The sequence below is a fragment of the Neolamprologus multifasciatus genome, chromosome 11 (assembly GCF_963576455.1).
Source record: "Neolamprologus multifasciatus chromosome 11, fNeoMul1.2, whole genome shotgun sequence".
In the NCBI taxonomy this organism is placed as follows: domain Eukaryota; kingdom Metazoa; phylum Chordata; class Actinopteri; order Cichliformes; family Cichlidae; genus Neolamprologus; species Neolamprologus multifasciatus.
Genome location: NC_140449.1, coordinates 24,128,035 through 24,154,440, shown reverse-complemented (window position 1 = coordinate 24,154,440; position 26,406 = coordinate 24,128,035). Strand labels below are relative to the sequence as shown.

General features: G+C 43.9%; 1 protein-coding gene across 1 annotated transcript; it reads right to left on the bottom strand.

Annotated features, from left to right (window-relative positions):
* Window positions 1-867: 867 nt before the first annotated feature.
* Window positions 868-25,780, bottom strand: megf8 (multiple EGF-like-domains 8). The gene is made up of 44 exons (XM_085177499.1): window positions 25,310-25,780; window positions 24,426-24,615; window positions 24,175-24,338; window positions 23,860-24,069; window positions 23,524-23,704; window positions 23,167-23,255; window positions 21,637-21,850; window positions 21,354-21,537; window positions 20,761-20,906; window positions 20,573-20,677; window positions 19,919-20,070; window positions 19,682-19,783; window positions 19,368-19,515; window positions 18,818-18,981; window positions 18,284-18,487; window positions 17,821-18,018; window positions 17,437-17,697; window positions 17,216-17,334; window positions 16,988-17,119; window positions 12,620-12,733; window positions 12,381-12,464; window positions 12,032-12,271; window positions 11,740-11,924; window positions 11,385-11,598; window positions 11,043-11,283; window positions 10,826-10,958; window positions 10,479-10,726; window positions 10,072-10,182; window positions 9,841-9,959; window positions 8,802-9,027; window positions 8,543-8,714; window positions 8,212-8,375; window positions 7,981-8,116; window positions 7,667-7,898; window positions 7,442-7,568; window positions 7,141-7,351; window positions 6,808-7,022; window positions 5,552-5,747; window positions 5,245-5,413; window positions 4,965-5,157; window positions 4,692-4,862; window positions 4,443-4,573; window positions 4,116-4,248; window positions 868-3,985 (listed from the first exon to the last, which is right to left on the bottom strand). Exons 1-44 carry the CDS (start codon window positions 25,331-25,333, stop codon window positions 2,495-2,497), a joined length of 8,643 nt encoding a protein of 2,880 aa, XP_085033625.1. The 5' UTR covers window positions 25,334-25,780; the 3' UTR covers window positions 868-2,494.
* Between the last annotated feature and the right edge of the window lie 626 nt (window positions 25,781-26,406).

Sequence of the window (26,406 nt, the reverse complement as noted above, 5' to 3'; positions counted from 1 at the left end):
AAGTGTCTGGGCACTAGAGGACTCCAAAACCATAGAGCAATCAAGAACGCCACAGATGCAGCAGAAAAGGTGCCAAGCAGCCTATGGATCAAGCGGACCAATCCATGGATGACAATTGCTACTTGGACAGCCAGGGCCTGGGTTGCATGGGTGAGGGTGTATGATGTTGAACGACCCGAAACACTCACTGAAACCAGATTGCATCACTGTTGATGTGTTGCATCAGAAAATGTATGCAAGAACTTGAAATACTTAGGCTTCTCAATTAGAAGCACATTAGTCTGTACCAGGTATAAATATGTTGTAGGGTTTCCAGCTCTCCTCCAAAATATCCTATTGGGCCAGGGGCGTAATTTCTGGGGGGGGGGGTTATGACCCCCCCATAAAAAGACCCAACCAACCCCCCCAATAAAATTATGAATTCACTTGCACAAATAGGCTGTTTTCTTTGCTCATTTCAGGTATTAACAGCAAATTAGTTGCACGTTTAATCATCTAGGAATTTACCCAGATTTATTTATTTATTTATTTAGACAGAGATCTTGATCCCCCCCCCCCTCCCCTAATGTTCAGCACAAAGTTACACCGATGTTATAGGCAGTACCTTCTGGGCAAGTCATTTGCAGTTTTGAACTCTTAACTGTCAGATTTAAAAATCACTGTAAATTACTTTTACCTCAACATTAAAACGTTACCATTACAGCATGCTTATTTTTTACTAAAACTTCAGTTGTAAGCCATTGCTAGGTTTCTTGTTCTCAACGTGACAAGATTAATGTCTGAGCCACAAACACCAGAATTTTACAGCTTTTAAATATTAAAGTATTTTTACTTGTAACAGGAAAAAAAAAAAAAAAAAACGCATAATCATGTTCCACAGACTTTATTTCAGCTGACTCAAGACAGACTCCTCACACAATCCTCTGTACAACACTGTTCCCTTCTTTGAAAACGAAAATACAAACACAATAAAAGTTATGTACAAAAATAAAGCATGTTAAAAAAAATTACAGAGATACAAGACACAACAATTTTAATGCTCATTTGGGCATGGCTGCTATAAATAGTGACAGTATTCATATGAGCTTTATTTTGCTGAACTATGCTGAACTACCCAAAAAAAATGGGAAAAAAAAGAAAAGAAAAGAAAAACAAAACGCCAGTAGCACCATTCTGAGTTCGTCCACGACAATGTTTTCCATCCGAGCATGGATGACACCCCGACCTTGTGTTTCACATGAATTTTAAAGCCCCATGGCTCCGTGCAGTGCAAAAAAGTAAATCAAAATACTCCCGTTAACACAAACCAGTGAACATGTAAATCAATTAAAATAATGCTGCAAAACCTTTACAAACCTCTCACCAGGAGAACTTTCTAATGTAACACTTTCCACTGTTAATGAAATGTAACTGTTCATACTGTATTTATTTATTTTTAGTTAGACCATAGTTTGATTGGTGCATACAATCACCTAAGAAGGCAAGCTGCCATAAAAAAAAGGCAGCTTAATGAACCATCTCAACACCGACACACATTTAATATGAACAAAAAATAATCATAAAAAGGACGATTTCTTCATTTTAATGGACGAGTTCTGTTAAGTTAGTGTAGTGTCGTGAGTGCAAAAACAATACTGAAAACATTATCCATCACAACTTCTCAATTCAAAACAACTCATTAAAGAAAATTCTAAATGTCACTTTAACATCTTTCAGGAGCTGCACCAAACACATTTCCATTAACACAAGTATTCAGTGTAAGCCATCTGACACACAGACAAGGCAAGAAGTGAAGGCAGGCGAGCAAAAAGATGTATAACGTAACAGAGCAGGTGAATGCATATGCGGAAACATACTGAGTCTGTTTAACATAAACGTGTAGCTTAGAAGCCTGCCATATACTTAGCTACAGTTAATAAATCATTCATATCGACTATGATATAAAAACCATCTCACAAGTAACTCAGACTTTTTTCCTGCGCTGACAATCAAAATGTTGCACATTATGCCGAAATCAAGTCTTTTGTTCTCAATGGCAATTCTGATTGTCACTTTTTGGGGGAGGGGGGTATAAAGCACATGTTGGTTCAAAGCAAGCACATGGTTTTACACCTCTGTTGGTCAATGAGAATAATTTTAACACGAGTCCAGCTTCAGTCTTCAGTCGCATAATCTGTCGAGTGCACTCATACCTCTTTAGTGACCACAGACACGATGTGACGAATTTTGCTGATACGTATAGCAGTTGTAGTGCATTCTAGAGACAGCTGGCTTGGTCATGTGAAGCACTGAAATACAGTATAGCAACACATAATAGAATAAAAGACACTTTAAATTTATTATACAGTATATGTACATCTCTTCAAAATGCTCAAGTTGCTCTTACTTTTGGATGTTGTCATTGCCTTGTGGCTGTTTCTTTCAAAATTAATTTATTATATACCAAACCCTTTAAAGACTTATTCTATCTCTCATAAAAATGTTACTTGTTTCTCTACATAGCCATAGTGGTCAGGTGCTGATGCCCCAGCAGCCCCTTGCGGCCCGCACCCGCTCCCGGATGCCCGCCTCCATTGCCGTGGCCACAGTATTCCTGCAGGTTCTGTCGCAAAGTAACCAGTGCGGAGCCCAGACAGGCGCGGTTTGGAGCCAAGACACCCCCCGGCAGCTGGAAGAGGACTGTAGCCACTCCAGCCATACCATCATCTGTGGGCTCCAGGGTAATGGGCCCCACCTTGAAGGAGGAATAGGAAAAGCCCATAAGCTGAGAGAGGAAAGGGTCAGGACGGCAAAAGTGCTGGTAAGCGCTGTATGTGGATGGGTGGTGATGATGTGAGGCTGGGTTGCCAGCTGTGGTACTGGCATAATGATGGGTGTTCAAGTAGTGCAGTGGTAAATGCTGGCCGCTGTTGCCTCCTCCACCCAAGGTGAGGTGATGGTGGTGATGGGCTGTGGGGCCGGAGGATGGGTCATGTTTATAGGAGACAGGTCCTGCTCTGCCCCTCTGGCCAACCACCACTCCACTTAACTTGCTTGTGCGGGCATGAGCAAGCGACACAGTGCTGCCCCCTACCCCTCCACCAGATGAAGGCAAGTAGATGAGCTGAGGCTCCTCCGGCTCAAGGTATATAGTGAGCTTAGCAAAAGGCCTTGATGCCATCTTTGTCATCTCCTGAATGTGGCGACGCTGCTCCCGACGGAAGTCCAGGAACTGCTTAACCTTCCACAGGAGGACGCAGACAGACAGGAAGAGGAAAAAGCAGGAGAAGAAGACAGAGAAGAAGACAAAAAGGTCAATGTGGGCTTGGTCCTGTCGCAGAAACAGCAGGCCCTGGGACTCTCCTTGTCTCTCTTCAGTTCCCACACCTCTCAGAGCGATGTAAAAGCGACTAGATTTCAAGGAGTGCACCTCATGGGGGAAGGTGATCACCACGCGATCTCGAACACCACGGACAATCAGCACCGTCTGGGGTTTCCACACAGTGATATAGGTGATGAGTCCTTCAGCACGTTCCTCTCTAATTTCCCTTTCCGCTCCTGGAGGTTTTGCTTGCAGGCTTTGGGAGAGCACAGAACCTGCAAAGTTGGATGAGGTGTTGGCAAACACCTTTATAGGGGACGGAGGTGAATCCTTTTCTGTCCCGGCAGTTTTCCCTGGAACTACAGATTCCTCCTCGATCTTGATGGTGTGAATCCCTGTGTATCGATCTACGTCCACAATGAAGGTGTCATGAGAGTTGGACACGTACACCTCCACCTCACCAAAAGTGACATCAATGGTGACCCGAATGTCCACATTGGTGAACTTTGGCTGGGCAGCAAAGAATACAGTGCGCCCCTTGGGCAGGTTGCGAATGGTGGGATCATGAAAGCAGTTGGTCTGCGATGTGGGGTCAAAGCAGCACTCTGAGTCCACATTAAACTGACGGTAGCACTGACGCCCATTCACTGGTGTGCCATTGAAAGAATCCTTGCACTTTGCACACTAAATGAAAGAGTAAAACACAGAATTTAAGCATGTTTCATTCACTGACAAAAAAAAAAAAAGAAAAATGTGGATTTCAACAAGTCAAAACTGTAAAAAGCGGAAACTGTGAACTCCAGCATGCACATACCTGTTGTCTGTAGCAATCTTTGCGATCACTCTGGGGGCTGCTGAGGCAGGAGGAGGTCTCTGTGTTGTTTTGGCAAGGGCAGCCTGTGCCATCGTGTTCATTGCATGTGTCTGCATGGCCATTACACTGACACCTGTGATGAAGAGGAGAAATTAACATTCACTACAGCTGTGCATGTATAAGCATTTCTCTTAATAGTAAAAGACACGTCTGCTGATTATAACTGACAGACCAGGTACTGAGTAATCAAAATCACACATTAAAACTTGATATAATAACTTTATATAATAACACTCCAGTGACAGCTCAGCAGCAGATTTTACTCACTTCTCACACTTCCCCTGCAGCAGGAAGTAGCCACTAAGGCAGCTCTCACACCGATCCCCTACGCTGTTGTTCTGACAATTTACACATACAGCATTCTCCTCTGTAGGACCCTCAGACACCCAGGACTGAATCTAAGAGGAGGACAAAAAGTGACAGAACTTTAAAACTAAAGTGGTTTGTGTTTGTTTTTTTTTTGTTTTTTTTAAATATATTCACATACACAAACCCTCACGGATTTCAGTTACTTACGCTGTTAGGGTCAAGAGGATATAATTGTGGAGTTTCCTGTGCCTTCTTAAGTTCATCCCGGGATAGACACACAGCGCTGTTTCCCTTGCAAAATTCCCGACATGGATGGCAAGTGCCACCCCCCTTGGCAGAGCCCACAAACAGAGGCTTACACTTCTCACAATGTTTACCCTAGATTTGGGACATAGAGGAAACAAAGTGGATTACTGAATATGAAAAAAACAACAACAAAACATTTAAGGCACGTGAATGTAGATTATTATAAGCACTTACCATGGTGTTATTGTGACACTCCAAACAAACATCTGGTTTGTTAACACCAGCACAGTTGCTGTGTTTGTTGCAGCTGCACTGAGAGGAGCAGTTATCCCCTACAAAGCCAAAGTGACACTGGCAAACTCCAGGGGATGTGCATGTCCCATTCACACAGCCTTGTGCACACACTGGCTCACACTGACCAGAAATACTGCACAGAAGGACGCAAAAAAGTGGAGATTTCAGTGAACCTCTTCAGTCACTATACAATAAAGTTCAAACTATCCTCTTATATTACCTGCTAAGTATGTAACCCTGTTTGCAGGTGCAGTGGTATCCTTGTGGCAGATCGTGGCAGTCCTGAGTGCTGTTACAGTTGTGATGACCGTTGGCGCATTCATCCTCCTCTGGACAATGGAGGAAAGACCAACTGCTGTTTGTCAAAGGGCAGACACCCTCACTCACACCTTTGGGGAGGGGGGGGGGGGGGGGGGGGGGGGCGAAAGAAAGAAACAGAGGTATGCTGATAAATAACAAAACAATCCACTCACAACATGCTAAGATGTTCAGCTTCTTCAAAACCATAAATTTAACGTTGTTCTCACCATCAAGTCCTCCCTGTAGGCAGCGTCCAGCCCCATTGCCCCCGCGAGAAGAACACCAACCACACTGAGGCCTAGCAATGCACTGGGAGCACTGAGTGAGCTGGGAGCACTGGGGAGAGCAGGAGTCTCCCCTAGAAAGCAGTCGACCACACTGGCCTGCCTCACACCGGAGGGGCACAAAAGATGGGCTCATGCACTACAGGAAGGGGAAAGAGATTTGCTCAGTTAAATTAAAAAGAAAATAAATTAACTTAAAGTCCAACATTCCAATCAGGGGTGGGTGATACAGCCTCAAAGTTCTGTCACGATATTTTCAGAAAACTTATGTTTTAATGATAACACTACAACATAAAAAAATATAGGAACATTTTAATGATGGTTGCGCACAGCAACATTTATAAGTGTAAATAAATGAACTGCATTTTCTATCCTTCCTTCCAATGAGCTACTATCACTGAAGCTAACCGTACCAATCTTCTAAAACAAGGTGCCAGAGGTAGCAGCTACATAGTACAATAGTAGTGACACAGCACCATATACAGTGTGAGTAAAGTCAAACCTAAGCACAACAATTTAGCTTAGCTAGTGTTAAATAATGCATGATCAGAGCTCATTTCAACTACTCCCTCACTTACAAGGAGTCGCCACAGTGGCTCATCATGTTTGATCTGGTAGATTTTTTTACATTAGACACTCTTCCTGATGCAACCATAAAACTATCCACCCAGAATTGGGATAGGGATCTGCTACTTGTTAGGAGAACATGTAAACCACTACTTTGTTACATGAGAAACTGAAAAATGTTTTCTACCTGGGATATCATTTCTTGAGTAAAGTCTTAACCGGCTGGTCAAAGCCCCTTTCACCACAATCTATATTGCATCATATCTTTAGCCAAATAAAAGACAACTACATCCACTGCTTGGTCTTTCTGTCACGTGCAACCTGCAAGTGAAATTAGCGAGTGCTACAGCGACACTGGGTAGAGTGGTTCTTTCACACTTTGACAGCACAACACCGATCGCTAATATTGCCTCCTTCACATCCTGTTTGCACTTGTTAGTGTTTTTTTTGCTTCAACTGGTCGTTTCCACCTTCAGTTGGAACTATTTTCTTGCATATTGAGCTTTGTTAGAGGTTGTTGAAGTAGCTCTTTTTTTAAGTTATTCTTTAATTGCATTGCTATAGCTGTGATATTGTGACATGACATTTTATATTATGCAGAATTTCATACTTTTGAATTCATCAAATCTTACCCGCTGCAGGGCCATGCTCCACACACAGTGCTGCCAGCCCCCATCAGAGCCATTGGAGCTCAGACAAAGGCTGCAGTTATGGAGACTGTGGCATGGCGGAGGGCACGGCAGAGGAGGGGATGACTCCACCTGCATGGGTGAGACGTTGAGCAGAGCGTAGCTGAAACATGTCCAGTCATAAGTAGGATTCACACTCAAGATGCGCCTCGTTTCGCCTGGAGGAGAGGGGAAAAAAAGAAAAAGCAAAGGGGGTCGACATTTCTTATTGGAAAATAATTATTAATCATAAAATTCATTTTCTGTAACACAAACACATCATCTGAACCTGGGTACCTGTGCGTTTGAACTGGCGAGTCCACATGCATTTTCCAGAAGCTGTACACTTGGGGCAGTCAGAAGCCTCACAGCTAGTCTCAGTGCAGTTGCTGGACAGGAAGATCTCTCTCTGGTTGATTCGACAGTCATGTACAGCTGTACAGCTGAGAGAGCTGCTGATACAAGCCCCCTCTGGACAATTTGTGCACCACTTACACTGTAAAACAGGCTGGGAATTTATTAAGAACAGACTTTAGTTCACAGTAATGGTCTCTCTTTGAGTGATTAACTGTGTTTGAGAAGGGGCATTACTTGTTACCTGGGATTGACTGGAAAATGTTTTAGGGTGTCGTGCAAGGCATTCACTACATGTCTTGAGTCTGCGACATTGGTCTGGCTCACGAGGGGTTGGAGAACAGGGAGACTGTCCAGTGAAGCATCCCATTCTGATGGAAAACAAGGAACAGAAGTGAATGTCATATGCATTTTATTTCATAGCTGCACATAACTTCAAGCTCAGAGTTGCTGTCAAACAACGTGTTACCTCTCAGCAGTGTCAGAAGAAGCACAGCTCCCTCTACACCATATGCAGCTGCCTGTGGTGGTGTTGCAAGCCTCTGGTGTGGGAAGAAGGGCGCAGGGGTCAGAGGGCACAGACAAGGTTAGGAGTCTGCCAAGGGTGATGCCATTGAAGCCTCCTGACAGGAAGAGACGACCGCCCCAGCTCGTCATGGCAAGGGACACCGAACCATTAACCGGATCTCCAACAGCTGACACTAAAAGAAAAACATGAGAAGAGATTAGCCTATGGTGTTTTATGATTTACAAATTAACCTGCAGCTAGAAATGTATAGTTACCTGGTTGTATCCAGGTGTTACAGTTGATCTGGTACAGAGAGACAGAGTTACTGTAGTCTTCTGCTTCTGTCCTGCCGCCCACAATCACCATCGTGTCTTTAATCAGTGCAGCAGCATGGAAGAAACGGGACAGGGGCTACACAGGAGAGAGATGACACAGCAGGAATCCAGAAGTGATCTTTCTGAAGTGGATGGATGGATGTCAACTGCTTGGATTTTCCAATTTCTTACCTTAATACCCTGAGAGGTGGCCAGCAAAGACCAGGTGAGGTTGGGGTAATACAGGCTGTAGAGCTCAGCAGATGGCTCTACACTTTCCACGTGAAAGCGGTAGCCTCCAAAGACATAGATGGCATCAGTCTGTTCATGGTAGACTGCCGTGTGGCCATACAAACCTGATTCAAGAACAAAGCAAGCAAAATAGGTTTATGTACAATGAAAAGAGTGTTTAGAGCTATATTTGTCTCTTTTTAAAAAAACATTTTCACAATGTGATTCTGTATTGTTATAACAATAAGCGGTGCATCAGTGAGTTATTGACATTATAAAAGGCTTCAAAAACCTGTAGGTGGTGTGCCAGTGTGGGGGGCAATGGTCCAGTTTCCAGACTGAGGGTTGAACTCAAGTAAATGGTGATTGAAACCATTTTCAGGAGAGTAACCGCCAATCAACAGCACAGAGCAGTCTCGCCGTACAGTTAAAGTGTGACCTGCCACTGGAGGAAGCACTGTGCTCTGTCAGCAGAAGAAAATTCATTAGTTAAAGAAAAAAAAAAAGATTTTTCACATATTCTTTATTTCCATATCAAGTCAGATACCAACCTTGTGCTCTCTCCAGACTAAACTGCTGAGATTGAGAGTCCAGGTATCCATGGAAACGCCGTCTTGTGTGACCCCGCCTACTACCAACATAAAGTTATGATTGGCTCCGGAGCCAGACTCATGACTCAGCATTGCAGAGGCGTGATGGTAGCGAGGGTTTGGCATCGACCCTTCTTCCACAGAGCTTGTCAACATTTGTGTCCAACGACGTTCCAACACAGAATATCTAAACCAACCAGAAGGAATTATTACACACATACAGAGGCAACACTGCACTACGTGACTGTGAGATTACCTAACCAACTTGTTGCTGGATGCCTACGCCAAGATATATGCAACAGGGTTATGTAATGTTATGTTTTATTGTTCTTATGCTACAGTCTGACAATATTATTATTATTATTATTATTATTATTATTATTATTATTATTATGCCTATAAAGGTGATTGTGATATATTAAAATGTTGAAGATTATATTTCAAAATGTTTAAGATGCTGCTGCAAAGAAAGCAATGCATTTGAAGATTCAACATTCGTGTTACCAATTCCTTTAAACCAAAATCAAAATTTAACTTATTTGGATCCAAAGTTGAACAAAGGTTTGTCCCAAATATGAACAAACTCCTTCAAGGAGTTAAACACATAACATTTTCACAGTAATAAGACAGAAGGTTTTCAGTAGTTTTCACAAATGGATGGGCTTGTTGCCTGATTGGCATTTTTCTCTCTGAGCAGTACAAATGTATTTCTACTACCATACCCATTCACCCATTCAAACACACATGCATATAACCTAGCATTCATACACACTCACTCTGATGGATTCATCAAGTGCAACTTGGGCTTCAGTATTTTACCCAAAGATATTTTGACATGAAGACTAGAGTAGCCAGGTATCTAATCTGTCACCTTCCAATAGACAACCTACTTTAGCTCCTGAGTCACATGTGCCCCACCCTGAAACATGAATACTACTGAAAATTGATTCTTACAAGCACTTTGTCTAAGCATTTATAGACTGTTGTTGCACTTTCTTACCTATAGACATTTCCCAGAATTCCCTCTGTCAGAGAAAGCCCTCCATACATCCAGAGGTTGCCCTGTGGTCCAGACACCAGAGAGTGTCCCATCCTGTGGAGGAACCTGTGGGCCTGGTTCTGTTTGGGGGGGGGGGGGGGGGGGGAGGAGCACAATGTTTATTTGTGTGTGCTGCGTTGTGTCAGCCATGCACACTTCAGGATTGTTCGTTCGTTTTTCTTTGGTCCTTACCACAGTCATCTGTGTGTCCAGTAAGGTTTCCCACACCAAGCTGTTGAAGTCTCGAGGAATAGAGCAGTCTGACCCAACCCAGCTCTCTGAGCACACGCACACTCCCAGAGACTAACACAAACAGAGTTATGCTGGTTAATGTTCTGTGTTTTATTTGCTAATTTTTTTTTTAAAACTGACTTCATAAACAAAAAAACCCCTCAAAAACCAACCAACCAAACAAACAAAAGAAAGTTAACAAAAAAAAGAAAAACACCAAAATTATCAAGTACACAACTAGAAATATATTGTTATGAGCGTTACAAATAAAAATGTCCCAGTATATTTAATTAAGTTTTACTTTTGACAAAAGAGACACTTGGAAATTTAAGAAAAGCAAACTTTAAATTTTTTTTTACAGCTCTTACTATATTACAAGTTCCTCTTCCTTCTGCTATTCCACAATCCTGTGGGCACACTAGCTGGTCACAGTGTGGTCCCCCATATCCCTGAGGGCACTGGCAGAGCCCACCCTGGCACTGGGCTCCACCTGGACATACAGAACCATCTTCATCCTCATCAGAGCTCTGCTGACACCGTCGTACCCAGAAAGATGCATTGAAGCCTTGAGGTCTGTCTGAAGTGACATTGGCTTCAAAGTAGACTGAGATCACACCTGGAGATAGAAGAGACGCTTATATGAGTGATTGTGTATATGTAAATTGGTTTTGTAGTCTAAACAGTGTATTTATTAATCAATGAGTTAAGGATAAACCTGAAGTGGCCTCCACTGTGATAGGCTGAGTCCTCGTGGTGCCACAAAATGCTCCAATTAGATTGTGATCAGAATGTACGACTCCGTTACCCAGAAAACGAGGCAGGCCATCGAACACATAGACATACGAACTCTGAAAAATAAAGCATCCTGAATGTCATGAACACAGTTTCAGGTACAGTGAGCTGTTAAGTAATTTGTGTTTATTTGAACTCACTTTACAATGTGTATGAGAGTCTGGGTGTAGCGTGAGAGCTACTGGGGGGCAAAACTGTCTGGGCAGACAGGGTGCCAAGTTTTCAGTCACAGAGAGGACCCACAGGCAATGAGAAAGTCCACCTTTCCCCTCTGTGCCACTCCGCCACCCCAAAGAAGAGGACAGGGGAATAGTGATGGAGGAAGTGGAGGACAGCAGGACAGAGCGGCCCTGGCACTGGCGGTAACATGTTCCATTGTTCCTAAATGGTACAGGATAACATAGACAAGTCACGATCACAGAATACACTGAAAATTGTCCAAGGAAATTATTTCTACTGAGCAAAATAGTGAAGATCTTTACCTGGGATCTCCATAGTAGCCAGGCAGACAGGACTCGCAGTGTGGTCCCTGAGTGTTGTGGGTGCAGTAACACTGGCCTGTCTGGTTGTGACAGTATCCCTGGAGAGAGTCGCCGTGTCCGTTACACTCACAGGGAACACAGCCGCTGCCACCAGCCAGGGCTGAGCCAAAGCTACCTGGACGGCAGTGCTCACAGTGAGGCCCTGTAGTCCAGTCTGAAAGTGAAGCAAGTGAATGTTAACCAATAAACAACACAATAGCCTTTATCTGTCAAACACCAAAATGCCTCCCACAGTTTCAGTTTTATGAATAGTGACTGAAATCAAATCACTATAATCCATTTATCAAAATCTGACCTTGGCATTCATCACAGATCCCTGGAGCAGTAATACATGTGGAGTGGAAGTTGCAGCCACAGTCAACATCACATTCTACGCCACTCAGAACCAGAGTAGCGGGATCAGATGTCCAGCCCAGGGCGCATTCACACTCAAACCGTGGGCTGCCGCTACACTGGCCCTCACGGCACTCATTGTAACAGCTGTGGGACGAAGGAAGATAACTCAATGAGCAAGATGAATAAAAAGATTTTATTAAGAGATTTAAAGAAGGAATTCGTGGATTACTGCTGTATTTTAATGCACTTACGTTTGGTTGCAGTGCAGTGTGCCATCCCCTGTGAATCCTCTCTCACAATGGCACTCATATGAAGTGGGAGTGTTGATGCAGGTGGCAGAGGGGTGACAGTTGTGGAGGCCCAGCCTGCATTCCTCTACATCAGGACATGTGGGATAGGCCCAGATTGCATCTTGCTCTTCATCACTCAAATGCTCCAACTCCATCTCCATTTCTAGGGGGCGAGGTGGGGCTGAAGTTTGGGGTTCAGGGCTAGAGAAGCAAGAAAGACAGGTGTAAACTTGGACTGATATACTACACACACATCTGGCTATCAGTTTATTCAGGATATATGTACAAGAAACATGATGAGAGATCTCACTTTGCAGCCCGAGCTTCAGCCACAGCCACACTACAGTTATACACTGATGGATCATCCATTCCTGCCCAGTCTCCCCTCAAGCATCTGAAAAGAAGGGCAGAAAATATGAATTATACACAGAAATCACAATGAATGCTAACTTATGAGCAACCTGATACTATAAAGATTGCATTTGCCTTATATGCAATTCTGGGAATCTGTATACTTTTTTTGTGTTGTTATGGGTTTGCTGTACTTACTTTCCAATTGTGGGATTATTGTAGTCACCACACCAGCCACACTGAAAAGTCCTCAGGCACTCTGTACATGTGTTTAAAGCTGAACACTGCTTACACTGGGGAACTGAGTGAACACTGACAAGCAAAAAAAAAAAAGTATTTTATTATTGATTGCCATTAAAGGGCCAATTCAACTGTCTGGCAAAATCTAAATGTGTTGTTTCTTGTGTTTTTGTTCATCTAATGTGAGTACATTACTGCATGTGAAAGCATTTGGAAAGTTAAGAAAAAAAATTCTGTCTTCAGGGCTGCCGCTTCAGTACCTTCCACTTTTAATCCAATACTGGCCACTGCTTTTGATACCAAATCCAAAATCCTTGTTTTAAATTGAGTTTACATGAATACAGCCTCTCCGTGAATCGCTACCTTATCATGGTGGAGGGGTTTGTGTGTCCTAGGGATCCCAGGGGCTATGTTGTCTGGGGGCTTTTGCCCCCTGGTAGGGTCTCCCATGGCAAATTGGTCCTGGGTGAGGGACCAGACAAAGAGCGATTCAGAAGACCCTTATGAAGAGAACATCGAGGGAACAGTTTACCCTGCCCGAGATAGGGTTACCGGGGCCCCGCCCTGGAGCCAGGCCCGGGGAGGGTGCCCGAGGGCGAGCCTCTGGGCTTTAGTCCATGGGGCCCAGCCGGGCCCAGCCCGAAGAGGAGACATGGGCCCATCCTGCCGCAGGCCCACCAGCCGCAGGAGGCGCCATACGGGTCGGGTGCATTGTGTGCCAGATGGCGGCCAGGAGCGGAGGCCCTGGCGGGCTGATCCCCGGCTGCCAAGACTGGCAATAGGGACATGGAATGTCACCTCTCTGGTGGGGAAGGAGCCTGAGTTAGTGCGTGAGGTTGAGAGGTACCGGCTAGATATAGTCGGGCTCACATCTACGCATGGCTTGGGCTCTGGAACCAGTCTCCTGGAGAGGGGCTGGACTCTGTCTCAGTCTGGAGTCTGGGGATGAGGGGAATGACCCGCCAATTTCCGGGGGCGAGGTCAGTGAGGCAGTTAAACAACTCCTTGGTGGCAGAGCCCCTGGTGTTGATGAGGTCCGCCCCGAGTTCCTGAAGGCTCTGGATGTTGTAGGGCTGTCCTGGTTGACACGCCTCTACAATGTTGCGTGGAGATCAGGGGCAGTACCCCTGGACTGGCAGACCGGGGTGGTGGTCCCCATCTTTAAGAAGGGAGACCGGAGGGTGTGTTCCAACTACAGGGGGATCACACTCCTCAGCCTCCCTGGGAAAGTCTATGCCAGGGTGCTGGTAAGGACAGTTCGTCCGCTAGTCAAACCTCGGATACAGGAGGAACAGTGCGGTTTTCGCCCTGGTCGTGGAACACTGGACCAGCTCTTTATCCTCTCAAGGATACTTGAGGGTGCATGGGAGTTTGCCAAACCAGTCTACATGTGTTTTGTGGACTTGGAGAAGGCATTCGACCGTGTCCCTCGGGGTGTCCTGTGGGAGGTGTTGCAGGAGTATGGGGTGTCTGGCCCATTGCTACGGGCCATTCGATCCCTATACAACCATTGCAAGAGCTTGGTTTGCATTGCTGGCAATAAGTCGGACTCGTTCCCGGTGGGTGATGGGCTCCGCCAGGGCTGCCCTTTGTCACCGGTTCTGTTCATAATTTTTATGGACAGGATTTATAGGCGCAGCCAAGTGGCGGTGGGCTTTCATTTTGGTGGCCTCAGAATCTCATCTCTGCTTTTTGCGGATGATGTGGTTCTGTTGACTTCATCGGGTGAGGGCCTCCAGCTCGCACTGGAGCGGTTCGCAGCCGAGTGTGAAGCAGCGGGAATGAGGATCAGCACCTCCAAATCTGAGGCCATGGTTCTCAGCCAGAAAAGGGTGGAGTGCCCACTCCGGGTCGGGGATGAGTTCCTGCCCCAAGTGGAGGAGTTCAAGTATCTCGGGGTCTTGTTCGCGAGTGATGGGAGAAGGGAGCCGGAGATTGACAGACGGATTGGGGCTGCGGCTGCAGTGATGCGGACGCTGCACCGGTCCATCATCGTTAAGAGGGAGCTGAGTGTAAAAGCAAAGCTCTCAATTTACCGGTCGATCTACGTCCCTATCCTCACCTATGGCCATGAGCTGTGGGTAGTGACCGAAAGAACAAGATCGCGGATACAAGCGGCAGAAATGAGCTTCCTCCGAAGGGTGGCTGGCCTCTCCCTTAGAGATAGGGCGAGAAGTTCGGCCATCCAGGAGGGGCTCAGAGTAGAGCCGCTGCTGCTCCACCTCAAAAGGAGCCAGCTGAGGTGGTTCGGGCATCTGACAAGGATGCCTCCTGGGCGCCTCCTGGGTGAGGTGTTCCAGGCATGTCCCACCGGGAGGAGGCCCCGGGGCAGACCCAGGACACGCTGGAGAGATTATATCTCTCGGCTGGCCTGGGAATGCCTTGGTGTTCCCCCGGATAAGCTGGAGGATGTGGCTGGGGAGAGGGAGGTCTGGGCCACTTTGCTTAGGCTGCTGCCCCCGCTACCCAGCCTCGGATAAAGCGGATGAAGATGGATGGATGGAGGAATACAGTGACCAAATGGGGGGTGCTTGCTGCTATTAGCAGAAATTACACTCACAGCTGATTATGAGGTGAAAGTTGCAATTTAAATTGAAGTGGAGTTGGTAGTCTGCGTTGACCTGGCCAAGCAAGGGAAATCCTACTACTAGTAGTAGGGATGCACCGATACCGATACCGGTATCGGGTATCGGGTATCGGCCTCGATACCACATTTTCTAAAGCACTCGTACTCGTTAAAAGTCCCACGATACCGAGGACCGATACCACGGTCTGAGACCTGTCTATGTTTGAGCGGCATGTAACGGGTTAATCACAGGCGCCGAGTGCCCGCGTCTTCGTTTCAAAGTGAACGAAGACGCGAAAACAAAGGCGGACTGCAAATTGTGCTCAGCGAAATTGTCCAGAGGAGGCTCAAAAGGTAGCGCATTTAACACAAGTAATTTAATCAAGCACCTAAATTCCCAACACAACAACGAGTACAAAGAGTTTACCCACGCTTCTTTAGCCATGCTTATTAGCACAGAGGAGCATACTGTAGCTGATGCTATAGCAGTGGGACGGAAAATAGTTGGGCATTTTAAACATTCCGCCTTAGCCTACTCCCGCCTCGAGGACATTCAGGGACAGCTCAACCAGCCAATAAAGAGACTGCAGCAGGACGTACAGACGCGCTGGAACAGCACGTATTACATGCTCCAGTCCCTCATTGAGCAAAAGCGAGTGCTGGGCGTGTATGTGTTCGAACTCCCTGACTATCTCACCGCTCACCAATGGGCTCTTATGGAGACGACTGTTGCCATCCTCGCCCCCTTTGAGGAACTAACTAAAAAAGTGAGCAGCTACGACACACTAGCCTCTGATGTCATCCCAGCTGTGACTGTGCTAGTGAGACTTCTAAACAGAGAAACAGACGAACAAATTTAAAATTAAATTTTGTTTTTTTTACAATTATTTATTCTGTAATATGTTGCATACAACATGCTTTTCATTTTAAATAAATGTTCTTAATTCCAAACTAGTCCCTTGTTTGTTTGTTTTTTGTTAAATTATAGGACTAAAGCTGTTACCTGCAAATTTAAATCATGTTTTTATTAAGTACTCGGTATCGGCGAGTACTGAAATGCAAGTACTCGTACTCATTTCCAAAAAAGTGGTATCGGTGCATCCCTAACTAGTAGTAGTAGTACTACAACTCATAATAATAAGGCTCAGAAAAAGCAACATGAATTTATTTTCCATTAGACATAGTAAGAAGTAAATTATAAATAAGACAGGTACAAGCAGGAGCCCTGACCAGCAGTAGTCTTAGGGATGAGCATAAGAACATAACTTGAATTTTTAGAGGCAGTCAAACACATTTCATCATTTCACAGGATAAAAATACAGTTAAAACTGTCTTGAAATGTCAGAGCCAATTATGTAATCTCAGTCCAACTGTACAGTTGCTAACACGGCAAGGAAACCTTTGGACAAATGAAGAGACGAGAGCGCGTAACCAGGGAAACCACTTAAATGCCGATGACTATGGGTTTTTAATTTTTGCTATATAACTTTGCACTGTCCACTTTCTGCTGGGACTAATAACGGTTATCTTATCTTACAAAATACTTAATATGATGATTTTACTGACTTACTTACTCTTAGGTATTCATGAGTCATTTGATTATGTTAAGCATGGCTTTACATTTAAAATGTAAAAAAAGAAAGTGATTATAGTCATTACAGCATTATAGACATAATGACTATATTATTATAGTATTTATAATGATTATAAATAGAACAAAAGGAAAAAACAAAAATATCTTAACAATGTTCTCATCTTACCTGTCATACCAATCCCTACACTCTCCATAGGGATACTTTGTGAGGTAGGCAGCAAAATAGAAGCAGGCTTGAGCAGATTCACACCACGCACACTGGCTGGAGTTGGAAAGGCATTCACCACACGTCTTTCTCCTGTAAAAGAAAGTGAAAGTAGAGTAGAAAAGATGAGCTGCAGATGTTTGTATGACCTAAAATAATATCTAAAATGAATATTATTTTTCAACTTACTGGTTGCACACTTTAGGACACCCCCTTGGATCACGTATGGATCCATCTACTCTTCCTCGCCGACTGCACTGGTAGTCGCCTTTCTTGCTGGAGTTTATCTGCCACTCACAATAAGGGTCCTACAATCAAAGTTAGCACAGCATGAGTCAAGAATACAGTTATGGTATACAAGTCAGAATAATGACAGATAATGTCAGTTTTTATGTGCATCTGTGTTGTACCTGAGTACAAGCAGAGCAGTCTCTATATTCTTCACACATGGTGCAGTGCTGGGGTGCTAACAGCAGATGGAGCTGACCTTCCATCTTCCCTTCACTGTCCTGGCTCTCAGGGCAGGGTTCGAGGTCTGGGCTGTCACGCAGCAGACAGCGGGACAAAGACGGGCACCAGCCACAAGATTGGTCTGACAGACAGGCCAGACAGGACATGTACCCTGAGCAGGAACCTGAGCGGTACGGCTCCGAGAATAGGAAGGAGATCTCCTAGAAGGAGATATCACAAGATATAAAGGAAAGGGTATTAAAATGATGCTTTTGTTTCATGATCTAAGAAAAATCACAAAGGAATTTTGCATAAGTTAGTTTTGCTGTTGAAGTTAAACTCACACTTCCTCCAGGCAACGTTCTGTTCCAAATCAAGGCCATCTCACTTGTTTGTCCTGAGCCCGAGTTGTTCAGGTAGCCCTCCGCCTGAACAAGGTAATGGTTTCCCCGAGTGAGGTTAGAGAAAAGTCGACTCCCATCTGGTCGAGTCAGGAGCTTCAGCTCCTTTTCCTGCTGAGCTGCCCAGTGACCCACCACCTCCTGATCAGCAAATGGGTTCACAATACATACAAAATTGGACATGAGGAAAATATGGATAAAACAATAGTGTTTAATAACCATATTGAGCCCTGGGGACAAGGATATTGGCTTTCACCGACAATTCTTAAGCATTCCAACAGTTCCAAGGTTTGGCCATATGAAATTATTTAAATTTATTATCAAATCTACTACAAATAATCCTCTAAAGAATTATGCTGTAAAGAAAGAGACAAAGGAATTCCAGCTGACATGCACTTCTCCTCACCATCTGACTGGAGTTAGGTCCTGTTGCCATTCGAGCCTCAAAGTGAAGCCTCTGGATGCGAGCCCACATGGAGACTGTCTCTGTAGGAGGGGGTGCAGGTGGAGGCCCGCCCCACAATGGGTGGACAAACCCCCTAAACTGTAAGGCTACGTCCATTTCTGTGGTGGGGCCAAGCATGATGGTGGCGCTGCGGAGGATGGTTACCTAATGTGAGGGGTGAGGAGGATGGAGGACAGTGGAGGATGATGGAAGTGGAAACACATCAACAGAGGCACTATTCTCTACTAACTGCTCCACAAAGTCTCACAAACTACTTGAACAAAAATATCCTTTCTACCCAAAGCAAACAGAAAAAAAGAAAAAGAGACATGACGAGGTTAAAAAGCATAAAGCACAAAGAAAAACTAACAAAAAGAGAATCATTATATCCAAGCTCAAATGCAATATTGGTGGCAGGAAGGAGGAGTAAGTATAAGCAGAGAGGGAAGTAGTTACAGGCTCAACTGGTAAAGTCAATACATTTGGACTCCGTACCTGGTCAGGCTGGGAGTCGTTGCGGGGGTGCTGGAAGGTGAGCAGGTGCAGTCCCGGGACATAGTTCTCGGTGCGACAGGAGTGGAGGGAGGTTAGGAAAAGGGTACGCTCCCCCCACCAGCCGTACGCCCCTGAGATCTGGTCCACACGGCACGCACTTCGCTCTGTGAGACCGAGAGGGAAAGGTCAGCACATGCACAAAAAAACCTAAAATACCCCCACACATCGGGCCTCTTAAATCTCATATTACAGCAGCTTTCTACTGTGCACTACTGTACTGAAATGAATGTAATTGGTGACTCTTGTTTGACGTGTGTTCTGAAGGAGTAAAATGACCTCACTGCACCAGAAGTATGTGACTAGACAGGCGAGTCAAACTGTGGTTTGAGGAACCTGTCCAGTCTCAGCTGGGTATAGCCAAGTCACTGTACTTCACCTCTGAAACACACCAAACACGAGTCAATTACGTCCCTCCCATGTCAACTCCCAACATCATTTTCCAGTCTTGACCCTTTTCGTCTGCCCTCATTCCTCCCTCCCTGGGTCTCACCTGACACTGGTAGGCAGGACTCATTCTGAACACACCAGCCAAATTCACCAGGGGCACGGGCCAGAGAAGCTGGAGTGCCACTGAACACCAGACAGGACTGGCAGTCAGACAGGAAGCGAGCAAGGCCCAAGCAACCAGTACTTCCACACTGCGACCAGAAAACAGAATTTGCACTTTAGCTATACCTAAACAAACAGTCTGAAAAGGAAAGGATTAGATTTCTGAAAATGTGAAAATGTAAAAATGGATCCCCCCCAAAAAAACAAAAAACAGGCATTGTTACAATTTAACAAAAAGTCTGAGAGAAGCGTTACCGGGTTAGTGGGCTGGTACTCTCGACAGCGGCCTTCACACCAGCTGCACTCTGGGTTCTTCAGGCACATATTTTCATCTACTGCCTCAGCACAAACAGCATCCTGATGATGAAACAAACAAACACAACAATTTCAATGCTACTATATCCTCTTGATCAACATAAATTTCAACCAGTGAGATTCTTCCAGCCACAGACAGTCTTCCAAATACGATTGGTTTACAGCGCTTTCACTCACCCTGTCACCTTGGTCGCTACTGACAAAAAGGGGAACTTTGTAAGCCACAAGGTCTCCACGCGCAACGCCACTGTAACCTCCAGCAACCAGCAACACTCGTCCCTCCATCACTGCAGCAACATGTGAGTAACGCCCCCTCACAGCATCGCCACCTTGGAAAAATATGAAAGCTCTGTGACCACTACACATGCAGAGGTAACAATCACTAAGATGGATGGTGTTTAAAATGGACCTTAAATAAATAAACAAATGTAAAACAACAACAACAAAAACCGCAACTGCATGTGCCTTCGCATTTCAGAGTGCTGGCAAGAGGCTACCCACTCAGGAAAAAACTGAAGATGGTGAAAATAAAAAAAGTTGAAAAGGTCTAAAATAGTTTGAGAAGTGAAAATAAACTTGTGCATCTGTGCAACCTGCTCAGATCTCAAACAGATTTTAGCCCAAACCCTTCTGATTGTCCTTACAAATATGCTCACCATGGAGCATAAAGACATTTAGTGTTTATTTCATCTACATATACAAAGTGGACTTTATTTGGCTGTCTAATCACAACCATTTCAAAACCAAATAAAATATAATGTGTTAGAAAAATAAATAAAACAAGTAAGGTGCAATCTAGAAGTCGGCTGTTTTGTTCACTTTCATACTCACTGAGTTTCTCCTTTGCCGAGACCCACTGGTGACAACCCAGATGGTAGAAAAAGATTTCCTCGTCATAGCACTTTTCCTCATGGAAATGAATGTGCACATTTCCTCCTGCAAGACAAACAAACAGATATAAATATAAACATGGCTGGACTGATTACAAAACAAACTCTGCTAATTATCTCAGGACTCACCGTAGACAACCATGTAGTTTCCGATGACAGTGGCTGAATGGAAAGCTCGCTCTCTTGGGCCAGTTGCTGCGAAACGCGAACGGAAGGATGTCCAAAATCGTCGATCCACATGGAACACGTCTGTTTTGTTCACCCTGACACTAAACCTAAGAAACATATAGAGTATGTATATTTCTATTGTCTATAAAGATGCCGTTTTTTAAAAATCCCCACTTCCTGGATTTTTCTGAAGAACTTAACTAACTTTGTGTAGCAAGTTATCACAAAAGAATTAAATCTTGGGATAAAATGTTTCTTATTATCTTGGGATCCACTGGTTAAAAATTGGTCCAATACTGACTTAAAAAGCTAAAATGGACATCAATGACAATGAGCCAGTCTAGGGAACAGATTGTGTGTTGCTTACACCAAATGTCAGCAACAGTGCATCACTAGCAGGAGGGATTGATAAAATAACATAGATTAAACTAATAGTATAATTAATAAACTTAGGAAATCAATGTTTAAGTGAGTGTGATGTGGTCTTATAGATAAAAGACAGATTCCCACTCTTCTCTCAACCTCTACCTTCTCATGTATGAGAAGGTACATACCTGGCAGTGGTAGGCCTGTGCCCTCCATAGACAAGCAATGTCCTGGAAGGGCTGTGGAAGACCATGGAGTGCCCAGCAGTGGCAGGTGGCTTCCCACCTGTGGGCTGAACCGTCTCCCACCGTCCAGAGCCATGCAGGCCGAACCGATACAGAGTCGAGGAAAACATATCCTCCTCAGTACGACCTGGAAAACAATTTTGGGTTTGTTCGTTTCTTAGTGGATTAAAAATGCTGATATAAAAAAAAGACAAAGTGCAACGTGACAGTATACATGCGAACCCACCTCCAAACACATAGAGATAACTGTCTACTATAGCCGCAGCGTGATTAGCCAGTTTAGGAGCACCACGTGAAGTGGAAAAGCCAAGCTGTTGCCAGTCATCATTGAGAGGCCGATACATCCACACATCATTGGCCAGGGAGCTGTTGGCTAGCTCTCCTCCAAAGATAACCATTTTCCCCATATACTCTACTGCTGTGTGGGAATGACGAGCCACCTGACAGAGTAGGAGAGCCAAAGAGAGCACGAAGGAAAGGAATACAATTGAGATGTTAAACAAAAAAATGAGAATGCTAGAATTCCCATTGACTATGTTTACATGTGCAAACAAATAGGATTAAAATAAAAGTGAATAGATTTCTACAAACTGCAATAAACTTATTTCTATAAAAACAACAAATGCACATTTGGTAAATATAAAAATAAATTCTTAGACAGTTACAACATTATTTACAAAAAAATAAGCAAATATTCTTGACTTTATTGATTTACCTTGCTTTTAACAATCAATCAGGAGAGTGCAATACTCTATCACCACAAAGTGGCATTAAATAAATATGGTCAATCAGCACTGAACAACAATAAATAAATAAATAAATAAAAGAAAGCAAGAAAGGCATGTTAAAAGTTTTGATATCCACAAGTATGCTAGGATCTACTTAAATTCAAGTGATGGAAATTTTAACACTAGATGGTGACCTTAAGGATCTGTGCAGATGTCTGCATGTCTGCCAGTCTTTTGTGACTGGATGACTGCATCATAGAGCACTAGCTACCATGTGCCCTTCAGCCACACTTCAAATAAGTGTAAGAGGAACTGTCAAAAACGGGTAAAACAGCTGTGCCATGGTGAGATTAAGTCGTACATTTGGACAATAACCAGAGAGAAGCATAAAATAAAATGTTTAAAAAGTGTGAAGAATGGACTGCATTAACTGAGTTGTTGGAGTGAAAAATTTAAGCATTTGTATTAGAATTTTACAAATGATATTAAACAGCTGTAGAGACCAACTTTGTGAGACTGGTATATTTCTGCTTTAGTTAGTTAGATGTTTCTGTTTTTTTAAGATTTTGCATTTAGGCTATTGCAATAAATGGCCATAAGTAAATGGATAAACTAGCATTAAGTTATAAGTAATAGTAATAGCTTTTGCCTTTAATCCTTCTCTATAGTTTTAATATTGTCTTTTAAAGTTATTTTTAGACATGTAATATAGAATGAAACAATAAGCTTATGAGTCTTAATATATCTTAAAAAGAAATCCTGATTCCAGAGTTGTTCCTGAGTTCCTGGTTGTCGGAGGATAAGTTGGGGCCTGACAAGTCATTGAGAGAAAATCTTGGAGTGGATATCTTTGAATCCATTCTCCTGATTAAGGAAACTACATTTCTTGCCTACATGACATTTTGAGGATCAATTTACTGTAAAGTGCTGACAGTAACTTGGACACTTGTTTGCATAGAGAATGACAAAGCAAATACAATAGCAGAAGGAAAGAAAAACAGCACATGTTTGAGTGTATGTTCACTTACAGGTGAATGACCATAAGACCTGCTTTCCCATTGGTTGGATGTAAAATTGTATTTGATCAAGTCACCAAGAGCTCTGTTCAGATCAAATCCTGCAAAGAAGATAAGCAAAATATAATTCAAACAAGGCCAATAATGAGATATGAGACTGATGACTCAGACATCGGCATTCAGCTCTAACAAAGACATCAATATCACTGATGGTTAATATGTAACACAGTAACAAATTGTGTTGAGTTATGATTATTAACATATACCAAAGAATCAAAGTCAAAAACCTTGCCGTTGTCTTGTGTGTTAAAAATGTTTTTCTAAGCAAAAAAATTGTGTTAGTGGAATTTAACTGTATGTTGCTCTTACCGCCAAACAGGTACATGGCTCCTGTGGAGGAGAGGTACACGCCTGCAGAAGCTGTCCTGGGAGGTGTGTAGGGGTTTTCTTCACTCACACGCCACCACTTCCCTGCACCGCTGTCATTATAGAGACCAAGCTGGCAGTTTTGACCCACGAAGCCTGGCTTACACAGACAACGCTCTCCTTTCTGAAAAAATAAATAAATGAATGAAGGCAAATATGAAAAGTTTCATCACGGCACACAAATGAATAACCTAATCAGGTTGAGAAACGCGTTACTGTGCGACTATAGTATATATTTTTTGTGTGTGTTCATTTAATCGTCCCTATCCCTACTCTTACCTTGTCACACTGGCCGTTCACAGAACAAGCTTGAGTGCACAGAGGGGTTGTACATGAGGGCCCACCCCAACCCTGATGACAATGGCACTTTGACGTAGAGGAATCACAACGACCATGACCGCCACACACTCCAGGGCACAAAGAGAAGGTGTAAGTTGCATTGAAACCCAGTAGGTTGTAATTAGCGTCACTGAAGAGGTGAAGCAGCATCTGTAACACAGTTTAAGAGTGAACACAAATTAAGTTAGAATTCAATGCTAATGAAGTGTCAAGAATCATTCTGACCTTTCAGCTGTGGTATCTTTTCTTGGTTACCTTGCCAGACTTTGCTTCAACGGGCTGGGGCAACGTGTGGCCACTCAGACTGGCTAGTAGGGGGCTTTGGTAGGAGTCCCCATCATATACAAAAAGGTAGTCATAAGTGCACTCTGTGTTCATGAAGGTGAAATTCAAGACAATGCGGTAACTGTTGTTGGGAGCTGGAAGATATGAAGAATTAGATAAATATCACTTTGAATAATCACAGAAAACAACAAAACATAATGACAAAAAAACATTTTCTCCACCTTTGATGAGCCACTCGCAATTCCCATTGACAGAGTAGTTTCCTGCTCCATCTGTCACATAGCCAGGTGGTCCCCTCAAAACCTGCCTGTGGCCCTTGCAGTCCCCTGCCTGGTACAAAGGCGACTTGGCCAACAGGAGAACCACCAGGATGAAGGAGACAGGGAGGGGGGAGGCCATCACTGGCACTGCCTGAAACATGGAAAGGGAAAGAGCAAGGTGGGAATCGGTTGGTGTTTGTCTCCTAATAACAAACCTTGAACATTTGCAGCACATATGAAGACCAAGCTCTTAAGTTTCGTTTATCAACCACATATAACAACTGAACGATCCGATCTGGATACAAGGGAACGTCCCTTATGGACATCAAAACGCAATCTTCGTCCCCCTAGTTGTTCTCAGGTCTCGCTGAGCACTCTTATGCCGCTGAAAGGGTCCAATTTAAAGCGCTATGACTCATATGTCAACTGCAATGCCATTCACCCTGCAGCAACAACCAATCAGGCTTAATGATCAGATTACAAGGATTACTACAAATTGCCAGACTCAAGAAAAGCTACTGCAAAAATTCTTATGCTGATGTTGCTAACGTGCACAGGGAAGTAGCTCGGAAACATTACGACTCCAGAAATCATACCACACAAACATCAAGGTGAAACGACGATAATCCACATCTGCAATGTTACATTAGAATAGCACACAACACAGTTTAACTTTTATTATCTGGGTTTCTTACAACAAACTAGCCAAAGGATAAACCTACGACAATTAGCAGCAAGGGTCTCTGCAGGCTATCACAACAAAGCTAACGAAAGGGTAGCTAAGCTAAGATAGCAAACGGAATACAGTTAATCTGAGCTCATCAATTGGTATAAATAACACTTACCATTTCCCGTCTCTTTGTTCGCATGGTGGTTTACATTTTCGGCAGGCCTTTAAACGTCAGTTACTGCACGAGCTAACTAGTGAGGGCTGCAAACTGACCGCTGGCTAAATTATCCAGTCGATACTAAATTTGATTCACTGCAGAGCGCTACAGCATTCTGCTCTGCTAGCCTGTCCGCTAGCTAGTGGTAGCGGCTCGGCCAAATCCAGATGCGCAATCGTTGGTTGCTGCAGACCCTAACAGAATCAGTCATTCTTGAGAGTAATTCTTCATTATGTAATAACAAAATGATGGTACACCTCGGGGAACTGCTTGCAGCTATCAGCGACACGTTTTAAAAGCATCGACGCTACTCCTGCGGACCATGTTGTGGTGAGAAGCCAGTGTTTTGGTGCTTTTTGGCAGGCGAGCAATAGCCAACGGTGACCAACACAAAGACAGTGCAGCGAATAACCCATCCCACTACTGCCACCCAGCGGAGACAATCAAGGTTTACACTTGGATCTTGTGTAAGCCATAAACGGAGGGTTGTTTATGAAATATTTTATTCATTATTTATGTCATTTATTTGTGGATAAAGTGAATGCCTTTAGAGGTTCAGCAGCGGATCATCTATTTGCATCTTCCCCCACTTCTGTCTCACCAGCCGTTTGCCTTCATTATACATCCATTATTTGTCTATGTGCTCTTCTTCTTTTCCTCCTACCTGACAGCTTCATATTCAACCTTCTCAGTCCAATACATCCATGATCCCTCCTCTGCACTTGTCCAAACTGCTCAGCCCAAGCTGTTCTTCTCAAAAATTAATTTCTAATCTTGTCCATTCCGGTTGCTCTCAAATGTTGCCATCTTCAGCTCTGCCTCCTGTGCTTTTTGTCAGAGCAACACAGGTCTCACTACCTTATTCTGAACCTTCTCTGTCTCTTACCTTTTTGTCACAAATTACCCCTGATTCTTATCTCCATCCTGGACTCTCTTCACTGCTCTTGTGCAGACCGTTGATGTCAGGTATTTAATCTCATCTCCCATCACTACCTCTACTCCTTGCATCTACACTGCTACATCTGTCCCCATCATTCTCATTCTCCCTCTTATGT